Source organism: Haliotis cracherodii, unplaced genomic scaffold (assembly GCF_022045235.1).
Source record: "Haliotis cracherodii isolate W230 unplaced genomic scaffold, xgHalCrac1.p SCAF_4, whole genome shotgun sequence".
NCBI classification, from domain to species: Eukaryota; Metazoa; Mollusca; class Gastropoda; order Lepetellida; family Haliotidae; genus Haliotis; species Haliotis cracherodii.
The window spans coordinates 25,745,341-25,761,948 of NW_027266297.1; the positions used below are offsets into that span (position 1 = coordinate 25,745,341).

Genomic DNA, 16,608 nt, shown 5'->3' on the forward strand with positions numbered 1-16,608 from the left:
TGCCTGTCAAAACGATCTTGTTTACTTGTTTCAAGAGTTTTGCATTGACCGTAACTTTTGAAGAATTCATCGTTCTAAGCACACAGTTACGCAAATTAACCATCACATACAGATTAACCATACCTTCATTCTTCAACAAACAGATCACAATCACTTGGCAGCTTGATATTTATCCATATTTGTGTGAATTTGTGATCAGGGCTGAGCTACGTGTTTCGCCGACGCCCGCCATTTTAACTTTGTGACAGCTAGCTTAGGTCGCGATGAAGTTACTGAATTTGGCTAATGCTTAGTATTTTGCATTATAAAGTTTATTTAATCTAATGAACTATGTCCAGAGGAACCCAGAATCGTATTTGATGATATGTCAAGACGTGTATTAAAGTTACTGTTAATTCTGACATCAGGAACTATGTAATCTTTGCTGATGTATTCATGCGCAGTATTTAGCGTCACTATTTATGAACATGTTTCTCATAAATATGACATCCAGTGCTTCTGTCAAAGCATACCAGTGGCCAATTCGTGTTATTAAACGTCTTATGCATCAGATAAATTCCAATTGCCTCCTGACATTTGTAATCTTCCTCTTTGAATTGTCCATCGTAGTTCCCAGTCGATGTTGCTTGTTGTTATTACGTCCTCTCGGCAGGCAGCAAGGACGTAGCTTCGACGTAGCAGGATGTAATTGTTTATCTTGTGATATTGGAAGGCAATTAGTGAATCAATTAGACAGAATTAATCGATTGGTATAAATACTCATTTTTATACCAAATTACCTCCTGAGATGGTTTGCCTTCCTCTTTATTTCAGTGATTGTACATTGTGAAAGTAGATCCCTCAAAGGAATAAGGACGTAAAGGGACGTTATTTCTCGTAATTTGATTGGTCAATAACAGACATGTGACCATTTTCTTACACCTATAAATACGATGAGATCCATTCTGGGTCATTCGGACTTTGGCAGTCTAAAGGTCAGTTTCAATCAAAGGGCAGATAATTCAGCCCAAAAGTTCCCCTTGTCCTAATGTAATCATTTCTATAAATAGACTGCATTTTTGAACACAGACACAAATTGCTATCTTAGTAACTGTAAAGTTATTCAGATAAAGAAGTCATCCATATATATATATTTATAGCAGTAAACTACCATTATAGTTACAGGCATTAATTATTTTGCCCTGACACTAGTCCTTACAAATAACCCTTAAAGCTCAGATGGATCTACTTATTTGGAAGCATTGTGTTGTCCATATAAGGCATTGTTATACCCACATGAATAAAAACTAATTATTCATTGAAAAGAAGTGTTTTGACTCTCAGTTACATCCTGACTTCGAGGTTTATCAGAAGTTCGGGTCCGGGCCGCTACAAACTGGTGTCAGAAGTGGGATGTTTATATTTTTAAACATCCTTGATACGAACCAAGGGACCAGTTAGGACCAGTGACAAGATGGCTACAGTTTCATCTCCAAACGCAGAAGTTTCTTTTGACAAGTGTCATCAAACCACAGCAGAAGAAGGACAAGGGGACATATCTTTTGAAGAGGAGACACTTGATGAACTGTATGAAGAGGCTGAATCACTTGATGAAGAGCCAAGCAGATCCAATGACGAGGTCAGAGTACACCATAGAGATGATGCAACACCTAGGAGACCAATGGTCATACCTAGAAGAAGAGTACCCTTCACAATCAGGCCAGATTTCTATGATGGGACAACAGACTGGGAGGAGTACCTGTCACACTTCAAGAACTGTGCAGAACTCGGTGACTGGCCTATGGACCAGCAACTCTTAGTTCTTGCTGCCAGCCTGAAGGGGGTTGCTAGGACATTCTACATGGGACTGACCCCGCACGAGAAGAGGTCACTGCACATGCTAGTTAGGAACCTCAACCACCGATTTGGGAGTGAGAGACAACAGAGCTTATGGCTTTCAAGCCTAGAAGTCAGACAGAGACAGAATGCTGAGTCAGTTGCTGCTTTGGCCAATGACCTAAGTCAGATGACCCAAAGGGCATACATTGACTTAGACAGCAGGGCACAGGAAGCTATTGCCCTTAATCAGCTATACAAGCCAGTCTCACCAGAGCTTAAGTTTCATTGCATTGACAGAGGATGCAGGACTCTTTCAGGAGCGGTGGAGGTGATTGAAAGGTTTGAGGCATTGGTTGGCGACCATCGAGATAAGAAGAGACAAGTCAGGGCAGTAGGGAACAGAAATGAAGGAGGGCTTGCTCCTATGGAACTTGAGAGCGCACCCAGGCCAAATGAAGATCTGCAGGGTGAAGTGCTGCATAAGATCATGGGAAGGTTAGAGAAGCTTGAAAAGGGCAACAACTTCAGATATGAGAAGAGAAATTACCGACCTCAAAGTCAGAGAACTTGTTTCATCTGCAAATCAAGGGAACATTTTATGAGAGACTGCCCAATATACAAAAGGTGCCAGGAACAGATGTCCACCTTTAATGCCGGATCTGCAGGGACGCAGGGAAAAGCCATCCTGTCGACTCAGTAGGCCATGGGGAGACAGGGAATTCAAGGCCTGAAGATGCTGCTATCCGAGATGGACTGACTGGGAACTCTAAGGGGGGTTTGGATAATTGATTCTACATTCAGGGTGTCATATATGGTGTAGAAGCAAATGTCCTTGTTGACAGTGGGTCAACCATGACAATATTATCAAAGAGGATATTTGACCAGATCAAGTTGGAAGATGCTCCTTTTCTCCAGCAAGGGACCATTAAAGTCGCAGGAGTGGATGGAACAGGTTTAAAGATTGAAGGGCATGCTGACATGGACAAAATTACACACATCCTATCTTTGTGTGTGATGTAATTCCAGATGCAATCCTGGGTCAAGATTTCCTCTTAAAGCATGTGAGTGCCATCGACTACAAACGTCTAAAGCTCAATTCAGGGGATTCTTCCTTAAATTGTTGGATTTCATCCGAAGCTGAAATGAGTTGTTGTGTTGAAGTGAGTGAGACCACAGTTAATCCACCTCATTCAGGATCCTGGATAACGATGAAGATACCCAGGTATCCAGCTGGTATTATAGCAGGAAAAAGGGATCTTCCGCCTGGAGTCCATGTACCAGAGTGCGTAGTAGATACATCTGAAGAGGTCCAGAAAATCAATGTCTTTAACTTCAGTCCTGATGAAGTCACACTCCACTGTAACATGGTTGTGGGAGTAGCAGAGTCACTGTACATTCAGCTGGAAGAACAAGACAGATGTGCCTCAGTCCATTGCAACTACAATGCTGATATTTCAAGCTTACAATGTACGCCTCTTCCTGAGCACTTCAAGGACCTTTGGCAAAGAAGCTCCCAACATCTCTCTATGGATGAGAGTGAAGATTTTGCAATTCTTCTTGCAAGATACCAACAAGTCTTTGCAACTTCATCAGCTGACCTTGGCAGAACTTCAAAGGTGGAACATCGCATTAACACTGGAACAGCCTGTCCCATTAGACAACCTCCAAGACAGCAACCTTTTGGTAAAAGGGAAATTGACAAAGAAGAGATCCAGAAGATGCTTAAACGGGGAGTAATTGAACCTTCAACCAGTGCCTGGGCATCCCCTGTGGTCCTAGTACGAAAGAAAGATGGATCCATGCACTTTTGCGTATCGACTTAAACTCAGGGTTCTGGCAGATAGGTGTGGTGGACGAAGACAAGGAGAAAACAGCATTCACGACTGGACTCGGACTCTATCACTTTACGCTGATGCCATTCAGTCTAGCGAATGCACCATCAACTTTTGAAAGACTAATGGAAGAAGTGCTCCGGGGACTGCAATGGGAGGAATGTCTACTTTTCATTGACGATATTATTGTTGGAGCAATAGAAGTGCCACAAGCTTTACAAAGGTTGGAACATGTCTTTGAAAGACCACTAGGGGCTGGTCTGAAGCTGAAACCATCAAAGTGCTTCTTCATTGTGTCAGAGAAAGGCATTGAAACAGATCCAGAAAAGACATCTGCTGTGCAGAACTGGCCAGTGCCAAAAACAGCCAAGCAGATGAGGCGTTTCCTTGGATTATGTTCCTATAACAGGAAATTTGTAGAGAAGTTTGTCGAAATAGCCAAACAGTTAGAGCAGCTAGTAGAAAAGAGGGTAACATTTTCCTGGACAGAAGAGTGCTCGAATGCTTTCCAACACCTCAAGGAAGCACTGACTTCAGCACCAATTTTGTCGTACCCTATACCTGGAACCAAATTTATTTTGGACACGGATGCAAGTGACAAAGCAACAGGAGCTGTACTTTCTCAGGAGCAAGATGGTACAGAGAGGGTCATTGCTTACATGAGCAAGTCCCTGAACTGTCATGAAAGAAAGTATTGTGTCACTCGTAAGGAACTTCTTGCTGTGGTGAATGCTCTTAAGCACTTTCATTCCTACTTATATGGACAGGAGGTTTTACTCAGAACAGATAATGCAGCTGTCAGCTGGATGCGCAGCCTGAAGAAGCCAACAGGACAGGTTGCCAGGTGGCTTGAAGAACTTGGAACATACAACCTCATGGTCATCCATAGGCAGGGCAGAAAACATCTAAATGCTGACGCTCTGTCACGAAACCCTTGTAAAGCATGTCTCAGAAAGGAAGTAGAGCAGGAGCTGGGAGACTCGTCAGATGAAGAGGGAAATCAGATGGTCTCAGAGGACAAGAGCCCACAAGCAGATAGCTTCACAGAATTGAACAGAGCAGTTACTAGGAGCCATATGAACCAACCCTGTGAACCATTGGTTTCTCTTGAAGACTGGACACTCCCAGAAATCAGGCAGAAGCAGTTGGCTGATGCAAACGTGGGGATTTTGCTTGCTGCCAAAGAAGCAGGAAAAAAGCCCGAGTGGAAGGAAATCTCTCATATGTCATCCACTATCAAGACTCTCTGGAGACACTGGGATCGGCTGAATGTTTACTCTGGATTGATTTATCGCTTATGGATTGAAGATGATGAATCCCGACAGCAGATGATTGTTCCTCAGAGCCTGAAAGATGATGTTTTGAAGTACTATCATGACATTCCATCCAGTGCACACTTGGGCAGAGAGAAGACTCTGGAGAAAGTCAAGTTCTCTTTCTACTGGCCAGGTCTCAAGGGTGAAGTGGAGAATTACTGTCAAACCTGTGACCATTGCACAGCCAAGAAACAACCTAAGGGACCCCTTAAGGCCCCTCTAGGGGAATACACAGTTTAGAGGCTATGGAGCGAGTTGCTTGGGACATCTTAGGACCTCTCCCCCTGACAAAGTTAGGACGTCACTTCATCCTTGTTATAAGTGATTGTTTCACTAAGTGGACTGAAGCTGTTGCTATCCCTAACCAGGAAGCTGTCACAGTCGCTAAGGCTTTTGTGGATGTGTTCATCAGTAGGTTGGGTGTGCCTATGCAGATACACACTGACCAAGGCTCTACATTCGAGTCAAAGCTTTTCAAAAACATCGGTGACTTTTTACAGATCCACAGGGCCAGGACAACTAGCTACAGACCACAATCAAATGGAGCTGTGGAAAGGTTCAACAAAACCCTTGCCCAGATGCTCACAATGTATTGTGAGAAGGATCAGAAGCGGTGGGACGAGTACTTGCCTCAAGTAATGATGGCCTACAGAGCTTCAATGCATTCCAGTACTGGGCGCACACCCAACAAAATGGCCTTCGGAAAGGAGATAGTTCTGCCCATGCAAGCAGTCATTGGGAGGCCAGAAGAGCTTCGGGATCAGGCTGATGTTGAAACATATCTCGTGGAGTCTGTCAGAGGCTCACTTCAAGTTGGAAAGGACCCTATCTCATTGAGAAAAGGATACATGATGTCACCTACCTTGTGAGAAGGTCCCTTAAGCAACCTTCTAAGGTGTTTCATGTGGATTGGCTGCTACTTTACAGAGGGAAGAACCTTCCCTCATGGATCAAAAGATGTCAGCAGTCAACTTCAAGGAACTAGAAGATTAGTCCTTGAGAACCTGTCAATATCTTAAAGAAAAGTTGAACTTCAGAAGTTTGTGTTTATTGTTAACAATGTTGGAGTTTTATTACGATGTAAATAGTTGGATCGGATAATCAATGTCCCGAAGAAGGATCTTGAGCTTCAGTGCTGAAGCCATTGCTTGCATGGGTTGCTCTGGTAAATCTTAGGGAGCTGTACTAGGACTTGAAGCTTTGTAGGGTGGAACCTCAACTTGTGTCATCATACAGCGCCAGATATCTGCAAACAGAAAGAACGCGTTGATGGACGTGCTGCAGCGAACGATGATGGATCCATCATGTAACGCAGTAAGACTAGGCCTCATCACCCTGGAACCTGCTGACTTGATGTTGTTTACATTCTTTCTGTGGCATTTGATCTGGGCATCGTGTGAGAACGGAGTACACAGAACCGATGGAGGTGACCCGTGTAAAGATAGAAGCTATGATTGTCCTGTGAGGCTAAGATATTTATCAGAGATCCATGCAAACCAGTGTCAGGGTTGTAGAGTATTGACCTTAAGACATAATCAATAGTATAATTACACATGATGGCATTTAAATTGGAATAATATGTTGCATTAATGGATGTTTAGGCGAGTCTAAGAGAAAACATTTGTGTTACACAATACACATAATCATTGAAGATGGCACACACGTATGTCTGTGGACTCGGAACATGTGACAATTCTTTTGCCACGAAGAAAGAATTGAAGAATCATTTGGCAGCAGCACCACATCATAAGCTCAAGGTAGCCTGTATCCTGTGTCCTACATTCCAGTCCTTTTCAAGAGTTTTGGTGTGGAAGAGGCACTATGATGCCAAGCACAAGCTACAGCTACAGGAACTTGACGCAGACTTTACATCAGAAAGCAATGCCACATGGTTTTCGCTTAATCCTGAATCGTATGTGAGGGTGGTACCTGCTCCAGGTTGGAATGCGGCACTTTCAGCAAAGACAAGGGAAATGGTCCTTCTTTGGGTCTCAACGCAGGGCAGCATGCCAAGAACAGAAGAAGAATGGGAGGAGGGATGGCAGACCATTAAAACGTGTACAAAGACCCTACCAGTGGAGGTGCAGGAGGTACAAGATGATTCTCTGTCCATATTTACAGATGGAATCATAAGTCTTGAACTGGAAGTGAACACACCACCAGACTACGACCCTTCACAAAGCAAGTGTGGCACTTCTACTCAACTAGAGATTAAGGACATCCTCCTCCAGAGGAACGGTGCTACTGTCCTGTTCTATACGCCTGGGGATGGGTTTGTGTACGAGGCAGGCATTTCAGAAGAAGCCATGCGGAATCCGTGTCAACCTCACAAGGTGGATGAAGACTCTTGGCAGGGCCGAACCCAACTCCAGGCCAAGTGGATCGGGGCAGAAAATGGATGGGACTCAACTGGAGACATGGAAAGCTACCGTGGCATCACTTCTGGGGATAGAGAAGAACCTGATAGACTCGGTTACACACTGGACATCCCCTTTTTCGTCAAGGGAATCTTCCCCCAGGCCCAAGAAAAGATCGAGTCTCCCCATAAGGATTCCTCATCAAAGGTCCCAAGAACAGAGGAACAGAAAAGATACCATCAAAGGCCCAGCTCTCCCAAGGCCAAGGGAAGTGGACACCATGAGGGATGCCAAGAAGATCTTGACAACAGGTTGTATGCCACTGGTTCCCCCAGCCAGAAGGGACTGGACACACCATCAGATCCGGCTCTCTGCTGGTGCCAGGAGCATCACCTGGCCTCCTAGGAGCTGGGAGACCCTCGGTGCAGAGGAGAGACTCCTCCAGTGGGAATTTGCTGCCATGACCCTGGAGGAGGGCCTCCAAGGACGAGTCCCTCGCATTGAAAGGAGCTACTTGCATGACAGAGGGAATATGCTTGCCCTCCCTGGTACCCTATTGCATACAGAGGACCACTCACCATCAAGGAAGGCCTGTCTTTACGATTACCGGACCTTGGTTGACATTTCCTTGGGCAAGATCAACGGCCTGACTGCCAGGGCCATAATCCTCATGCATCAAGCCGCCCAACGCCATAGGAATACGGAAACAGACAGGATCATCAACTCTATCGATGCAGCAAGGATCCGTCTTCGTCTGGAAGCGGATTAGCAGATCAGGGGACCTGATCTTTGAAGAGGGGGATGATGTGATGGCCATCACGAAGAATATATAAATATTAATGTGTCTTTATTATAAAATATGTACGTTATGACAGCTTGTAAAAATTAGAAATATTTCCTAAATATGTCCCTGTTGTATTTCTTATGGTTATATTACAGTGCACGAATTATATCATAATTATCCTGTAAACTGTAATTAGTTTTGCAGGTATATATCAGTATATTTTTGCCAACCTCGTTTTCACGTAATTCAATGTTTTGAATCCCGTTTTGGTAAGAAATCTATCAGAGGATCATAGCATGCTTTTATAGAGCTTCATGGCACACTGTTATCTCGTAAAAATAATCATATGTCCATGCCATCATGTTACGCATATTGTTTAGGATGTGCCAGTACCTCATAAGCATCGATGTCAACAACGTGCCTGTCAAAACGATCTTGTTTACTTGTTTCAAGAGTTTTGCATTGACCGTAACTTTTGAAGAATTCATCGTTCTAAGCACACAGTTACGCAAATTAACCATCACATACAGATTAACCATACCTTCATTCTTCAACAAACAGATCACAATCACTTGGCAGCTTGATATTTATCCATATTAGTGTGAATTTGTGATCAGGGCTGAGCTACGTGTTTCGCCGACGCCCGCCATTTTAACTTTGTGACAGCTAGCTTAGGTCGCGATGAAGTTACTGAAATTGGCTAATGCTTAGTATTTTGCATTATAAAGTTTATTAAATCTAATGAACTATGTCCAGAGGAACCCAGAATCGTATTTGATGATATGTCAAGACGTGTATTAAAGTTACTGTTAATTCTGACATCAGGAACTATGTCATCTTTGCTGATGTATTCATGCGCAGTATTTAGCGTCACTATTTATGAACATGTTTCTCATAAATATGACATCCAGTGCTTCTGTCTAAGCATACCAGTGGCCAATTCGTGTTATTAAACGTCTTATGCATCAGATAAATTCCAATTGCCTCCTGACATTTGTAATCTTCCTCTTTGAATTGTCCATCGTAGTTCCCAGTCGATGTTGTTTGTTGTTATTACGTCCTCTCAGCAGGCAGCAAGGACGTAGCTTCAACGTAGCAGGATGTAATTGTTTATCTTGTGATATTGGAAGGCAATTAGTGAATCAATTTGACAGAATTAATCGATTGGTATAAATACTCATTTTTATACCAAATTACCTCCTGAGATGGTTTGCCTTCCTCTTTATTTCAGTGATTGTACATTGTGAAAGTAGATCCCTCAAAGGAATAAGGACGTAAAGGGACTTAATTTCTCGTAATTTGATTGGTCAATAACAGACATGTGACCATTTTCTTACACCTATAAATACGATGAGATCCATTCTGGGTCATTCGGACTTTGGCAGTCTAAAGGTCAGTTTCAATCAAAGGGCAGATAATTCAGCCCAAAAGTTCCCCTTGTCCTTTTATAATCATTTCTATAAATAGACTGCATTTTTGAACACAGACACAAATTGCTATCTTAGTAACTGTAAAGTTATCCATATATATATATTTATAGCAGTAAACTACCATTATAGTTACAGGCATTAATTATTTTGCCCTGACACTTGTCCTTACAAATAACCCTTAAAGCTCAGAGGGATCTACTTATTTGGAAGCATTGTGTTGTCCATATAAGGCAGTGTTATACCCACTTGAATAAAAACTAATTATTCATTGAAAAGAAGTGTTTTGACTCTCAGTTACATCCAGACTTCGAGGTTTATCAGAAGTTCGGGTCCTGGCAGCTTCAATGTTGCTGGAATAGTGCTAAAAGCGGCGTAAAACCATACTCACTCACTCACTGTTTCGTTGGATAATCGAGACTGGTTATTCTCTAGCATTGACATTTTATATTTATCTAATCGTATCCATGGCATTCATCCTACTCTTCGTGAACACCAAAGAACAGTGCACCAAGAAGGTATATGATTATAAAATTGACTCACCGCGCCTTGATTAGCATATCCGGATTTGACAGCAGGGTCCACCCCTGTCTCATTCGGGTGGTAGTCGTGGTCAGCAGACAGGTAGGGACTGGGACCGATCCAGCTCAGTATGACAGGGAGGTAGATCAGTCCATGGAACAGCCCGAAACATACAACCAGGAGGAACACCTGTAGTGAGATAAACCAATAAGGGTACGGTCTGATGCCAAGATTAAAACGGTGTCTTTTACAGGTTTTACAACTTCACGATTGACATGGTCTGGGTTTAAGTAATACAATCCCATACGTGCGGTATCCGGTGTTGTACGAACCTTGAAGAACGTCGTGAAGACGTAGCTGTTGCTGCCGGCCAGTAGGATGAAGGCGAGGAAGGTGCTGAAGCCGCCGTTAAACACTGGCGGGCCCATCTCAGCGAGTGTCTCCAGCATCCTCTCTGAAACAAACATCTCATTGATGAGAACAAGCACCAAAAGATAGTCATACGTATACGAATGTGGATTTTAATGGACAATGGAATCTAGTTTTAGAAGAACTTTTTATTATCACGGAAGTGTTGGGTATTTTTTCGCTTTTTAAAGAGTGACACGTAAATTATCAAGTTATCATAGACTTCCTTTCATTCATAACAGTGTCTTCATGGAACTGAAAAATAAAATATTGCAATCAACCCTGAGGAGCATTAAGCACATTCTCCGTAACCTTGTGTGCTTGCCACAATAGAAAAAGGTATCAATTTGTCACGTGAACATCACTTAAAAAATAAGCGAAAGGAGATTATTTATATCCTGGTACATATCTAGTAATGAAATCTGGATAAGAAACAACATGGTCTGATATCCCTGGAATGATCCTTTATTGATCTAGTATATTTAAGCATAGCTAAGATTTTAAACAATATGGCCTGTTTGAATAAGACGAACATATATATATGCCGAGTACTCTACAGTAATACCTACTGCCCCTGACGGCCGTTAACTGATGTCCTACCTTGTCTACTGCCCCTGACGGCCGTTAACTGATGTCCTACCTTGTGACAATGTCTACTGCCCCTGACGGCCGTTAACTGATGTCCTACCTTGTCTACTGCCCCTGATCGTCATGAACTGATGTCCTATGTGAGCCGAGTAATCCACAGCAAGACCTATAGCTAGGATGAGGATGATGCTTGTCACTGTGTCTATGGTGAGTCCCCAGAAGTACATGCACCCGCCGACATTCACCTGAAAAGCAAAAGCAGGAAAATGTAACATCAGTCTGTACAGTAAGATTATACACGCTGCATATGTGAACATCTGTTGATCAGTCATTTACAAACTGATACAATACTGTGACCCAACCCCACGTATGAGGGATAACAGAGTGGTCTCTAGTGAAGAAGAGTTTTGTTCTCACCAGAGTGAAGGTGACGCAGGTGAAGACGAGGACGCTGGTCAGGAAGTTGGCGATGAGGATGAGGGTGACGACAAACACACAGGCAAAGGCCAGCCCCAAGTTCCTATAGAGCTCCAACTGGATTACCTGGGGGAGAACAAGGATATTTAAACAGTGCCACTTGTCCGCTGGTCACTGTGAGAATCTAGAATTTTGTTTGTTTGTTGATTTTGTTTGTTGTTTAGGGCCGCACTCACCAATATTCCAGCTCTATGACGGCGGTCTGTAAATAATCGAGTCTGGACCAGTCAATCCAGTGATTGACATCATGAGCATCGATCCACGCAATTGGGACACGATAACATGCATCAACAAAGTCAGCGAGCCTGACCACCCGATCCCGTTAGTTGCCTCTAACGACAAGCATAGTCGCCTTTTACTGGAAGCATGGGTTGCTGAAGACCTATTCTACCCCAGATCTTCACGGGTCGAGAATCTAGAAGGACTATTCATGTTCTTTAATATAGATTTACAACAGGTGTAGCTCTAAGATCTCTTTGGGGCTTTTACTTTCAAGGATCATGCTAGAGTAGATGTAATTAGATTCTTCACAAAATGGTCTTCACAAAATGTACTAGTCTACTCCACAGTCCCAAATGGCCAGAATAATAATATCAAACAATTACAGGACCTGCTTTCAAATACTCTGTAGCAGCATACATGGCAGTTAGAGTCTGACAAGCCAGTGATAGAAACTATCAACAACGTTCCAGTGAGTGAGTTTGGTTTTACGCCGCTTTTAGCAATATTCCAGCAATATCACGGCGGGGCCGGGGACACCAGAAATGGGCTTCACACATTGTACCCATATCGGGAATCGAACCCGGGACTTTGGCGTGACGAGCGAACGCTTTAACCACTTGGCTACCCGACCGCCCCCATAACACCGTTCCAAGCCGTCGGGGTAAGATACCACAAAATAAACCAAGTGGCAGATCCAGACCATTTAATCGCCTCTTAAGACAAGCATGGGTTTCTGGAGGCCAACTCTAACTCGAAAAAAGGAACAAGATTGAAGGTATAATAGTATTGATAAGATGCATTTAAGAAATTGTAGGATGATGGGTTACAGCTGTGACAATGTTGTATTCTGACACGGAAGTGTAGCTCACCTTGTTCGTCTCCCAGCCCTGGTATCGCCTGGAGTAAGGGAAGCAGGAGGGGAGTATACCGGATATGACTTCCCTGATGGTGTCCATGGCCTTCACCTCGGACTGGGAGTCGGGGAAGCCCACGTGCTGGAAGGCCATCCGGGTTGCCTGGAGAAATAGAAAACAGCATTGATGCTGAGGGAGGGAGTTTGGTTTAACGCCTAAACATATTTTAGGTATATATCACAAGGTGTCAGCTTGATGCGGGATGAAAGCCCGTTATGAAGCGGGTCTTAGATTTTACCACTTTGGTGGAACCCTCGAGCACAGGACATGGTGCACACAAGCACGACTAAGGGAAGCAACTCTGCACAGCGGATGGTGGCGCTTTAGATCACAGGGCCTCCTATGTCCTCATTGCTATAGAAAACAACAGTCGGGCCAGAGGCTGATAATGGCAGCCTAGTAACCCTGCATGGGTTGTCTGAGATGCCCGTGTGATAAACATAATATTGTCTCAGTTTGTACAATTAAGTTTCAGCGGATGCCCTGACAAATGTGGGTCAAAGAAAAACATCTTTGCCTCCTCCTTCACAAGGATGAGCCAGGATGTCTTGAAACAGTGACCCAAAAAAATCTGCCTTACTATAAAAAATGGGGCGATTTCCAAACACCTACTGGTGTTCGGAATACATTTCGATATACAAACACCTGTTGGTAGGATACTTCAATAAATACACACACATACAAACAACATACCACGATATCGGTAGCCGTTCCAGAAGCGTTCGTGAACTTGATGTCTCTCAGGACCCTACTGTTGGCTGGAAGGTGGGCCCAGTCGAATACTGACTGGATAAACGAGGCCTCGTCAGTGACGGCCCCGACCCCTACAACATATTGAGGATATTTCAGTCAAAAAGTCAGATTATTTGAAAGTACACAGTAATTAGTGCATTAAAGGAAGATAGATAAATGTTCGTGCCAATGGCGTCAAGTTATAACGGTGTCAGTGACAGTTCGTGAGTGATTGAGAGGGAAGTTTTGCAACGCTTCTAACATACAATAAAAAACAGGTCACGAATGGGTGTCGAGTAGTCAACTCATTTATGATTCTGGCTCAGGGTTTTCGACATGAGCGAACGAGTTAGTGAATAAATTCCCAATTGCCTTACAGGGGGACAAAATACCACTGGAAAGCAGATAGTAACTTATAAGATTTGGATACTTTAGTTAAATGCGAACATAGATCACGATGACAGAAAAATAATTTATTAACAGTGCCGTCTGAGGTTAGCAGGGTCAAAAGGAATATTATCAATTTAAATTCGAATAATTAATAGAAGGCCACAAATATAATCTAGCTGACGGTAGTATTCTTAAAAACAATTTTCGAAAATATTTCTATTTGTTTCAATGTTTTTCACATTCTTCCAAACACACGGTTTAATTCATCTATAGATAATACTTCCGTTCTTACTACCACGACGGCCTTTATTAACAGTACGTCGTTTGTTGCTGCTGATTATACTGATGTTGGTACTGCTGCTGCGTGGTGAGGTGTTGCAGACTAGTGGCTAAAGCATCTGCTCAAAAAATATCCGGGTTCGGTTTTCGAGATCGTCACGAGAAACCCAATTGTGACTAAGGGCCTCTTATTGATTTGAGGGGCGGTCGAGTAGCCTAGTGGTTAAAGCGTTCACTCATCACGCCGAAGCCCGGGTTCGATTCCCGACATGGATACAATTTGGAAGCCCATTTCTGGTGTCCCCCGCCGTGATATGTCTGGAATATTGCTAAAATCGGTGTAAAACCATACTCATTCACTCATTCACAAGGTCACTTGGCTGGAATAACACTGAACTACAGTGCAAGTGTTACACCCCCATGGGGATACTGGTGGTTCCCAGCTACCTGTGATGGTCGTAAGAGGCGTCTAATGTATCGGGTCGTCATGGCTGATTTGTTTTGTTTGTTTGTTTGTTTGTTTGTTGTTTAACGAAGCACTCAGCAATATTCCAGCTATATGTCGGCGGTCTGTAAGCAATCCAGTGATTGACATCATGAGCATCGATCCACGCAATTGGGATACGATGACATGCATAAACAAAGTCAGCGAGCCTGACCACCCGATCCCGTTAGTCGCCTCTTACGACAAGCATAGTCGCCTTTTGCGGCAAGCATGGGTTGCTGAAGACTCATTCCACCCCGGATCTTCACGGGCCTCTTGGTTGATAGTGTGTCATCGTACCCCTACGATTTGGACCGTTGTTCATAACATCAATCACTGGATTGTCTGGTGCAGCTTCGAGTATTCACAGATCGCCGTCAAAAAGCTTAAACATGCTTAGTTGAGCATCAAACCAAACTCACTCAATCACTCGAGTACTCCTACACCATCAACAAAGCAACATCAATGAATATTGACAGTGATGAAGCTTGTGATGAATCCTTGTCGTAACAACGGGAGTGAGTGAGTGAGTGATTGAGTTTGGTTTAACGCCGCTTTTAACAGTATTCCAGTCATATCACGGTGTGTCAGCTTAATGTGGGAGGCATGCCCGAAGTGATGCAGGTCTCTGACGTTTACCACTTCGGTGAAACCCACGAGCACGGGTATGGTGCTGACAAACCTAGAAACATAATCGGGGCGAAACAGAATTCGAACCATCAATCATAGGTTTCTTGCGTGCCTAAGGGACGCAACTCTGCACAGCGAATCGCGGCGCCTTAGACGACTGGGCTACCCGTGCCCCCCGTAACAAAAGGAACATTCAAGTAAACAAGCAATCACTTACCAGTTGCAACTTTGTAGGCCTCGTACCAGCTGTCCACTGTGCCGTTATACGTGTAGGGGTGTGCACTGACACTGTCGTACAGCTGGCTCAGCTTAGCCCTGTTGTCATAGTAGTTCAAGTTGGCTGTAAAAAAGTTAATAATTGTAACGCCATGACAGACTGATGGTTATTGTGTAAGTAATTATTCCTTGGTAGTAATTTTCTTACATGTTACATTGTACTTTAGTCACAAATTTACTTAGCTCGTACACAGCTGGCTTTAACATGTGTGTGACATTGACAGCGAATGGATTAAAACATATTTCACAAAACTTTCACAAGTCGAACTGTTTCGAGATAACAGATTTCGACTGGGTACATAACATTGACAGCAAAGTTGTTTTAAACTAAAAAAAATTAAAACAGCATCAAATTTCTGTAAATATCAGAATTATTATCTTCAAAATTAATTTATAAATATATTCTAACAATCAATCGCAGTTTACCGTTAAATGTCTTCCAATAATCAAAACGTCCTTTGACCCCATGGCAAACACACTGAATCGAATAGTTTCCGCAAATTAATAATAACTAGTCTATGTTCTATATCCATTGAGAAGATCCGTGCTAAACAGAGGGACTCTGCTGTCCCATTAGTGTCCAGAACCGAAATTCCTTATTTCGTGAAGAGTAACGTCCCTTAGAATTACAGGATCCGCTGATTCGTCGTGATTATTTCCTAGGCTTATCATCACCATCTTCAAGTTAAGTATCAATAGTCTGTGTCGATATTTGCTTTCCTGTCACCTTGTGATTTAATTTAAATAATATTCGGGGTCAAAGCTAACTCAAATTCACCTGTGTTATAATCACTCAACACACAACAGACTTACAACAGTAGATGTAGCCATCGGCGCCGTCGTCTGGGAAGTATTTATCTTGAGCCTCAAAGAATTTGAAGGCGTAGCCATCTGAAGGAAGGAACCAGCTTGAGTCGAAGTCCTGCTTTAAGTTGATCAAGCCGTACACATTGGCAGCGAATATACCCAACGTCAATATCAAAACGATGATCTGGTAAAAGAAGGGAGACAACTCTTACATCATTGGGATTCTATGGCATGATGTTGGACTTCGCTCTCAATCATTCTCCTGTAATATGACGGCGGCTTGTTGATAAACAAGACCAGACAAAATAGAGATATACATCATCAGCTTGTCCTACGTGTACAGGG

At 43.2% G+C, this 16,608-nt stretch overlaps 1 protein-coding gene across 2 annotated transcripts in view; it reads right to left on the minus strand.

Annotated features, from left to right (window-relative positions):
• Positions 1 to 16,608, minus strand: part of LOC139480125 (patched domain-containing protein 3-like) — a 35,634-nt gene that overhangs the window by 1,723 nt on the left and 17,303 nt on the right. The window contains exons 11-19 of one of the 2 annotated variants that reach the window (XM_071263154.1): positions 16,270 to 16,447; positions 15,398 to 15,520; positions 13,359 to 13,489; positions 12,621 to 12,767; positions 11,470 to 11,595; positions 11,153 to 11,297; positions 10,389 to 10,510; positions 10,078 to 10,245; positions 6,034 to 6,212 (exon numbers count right to left, since the gene is read on the minus strand). In XM_071263154.1, coding sequence (XP_071119255.1) covers positions 6,195 to 6,212; positions 10,078 to 10,245; positions 10,389 to 10,510; positions 11,153 to 11,297; positions 11,470 to 11,595; positions 12,621 to 12,767; positions 13,359 to 13,489; positions 15,398 to 15,520; positions 16,270 to 16,447 — 1,158 coding nt within the window. In that variant the 3' untranslated portion in view covers positions 6,034 to 6,194. Of the gene's footprint in view, positions 1 to 6,033; positions 6,213 to 10,077; positions 10,246 to 10,388; positions 10,511 to 11,152; positions 11,298 to 11,469; positions 11,596 to 12,620; positions 12,768 to 13,358; positions 13,490 to 15,397; positions 15,521 to 16,269; positions 16,448 to 16,608 lie in introns of those variants that run through there. The other variant, XM_071263153.1, reaches the window with a different exon arrangement.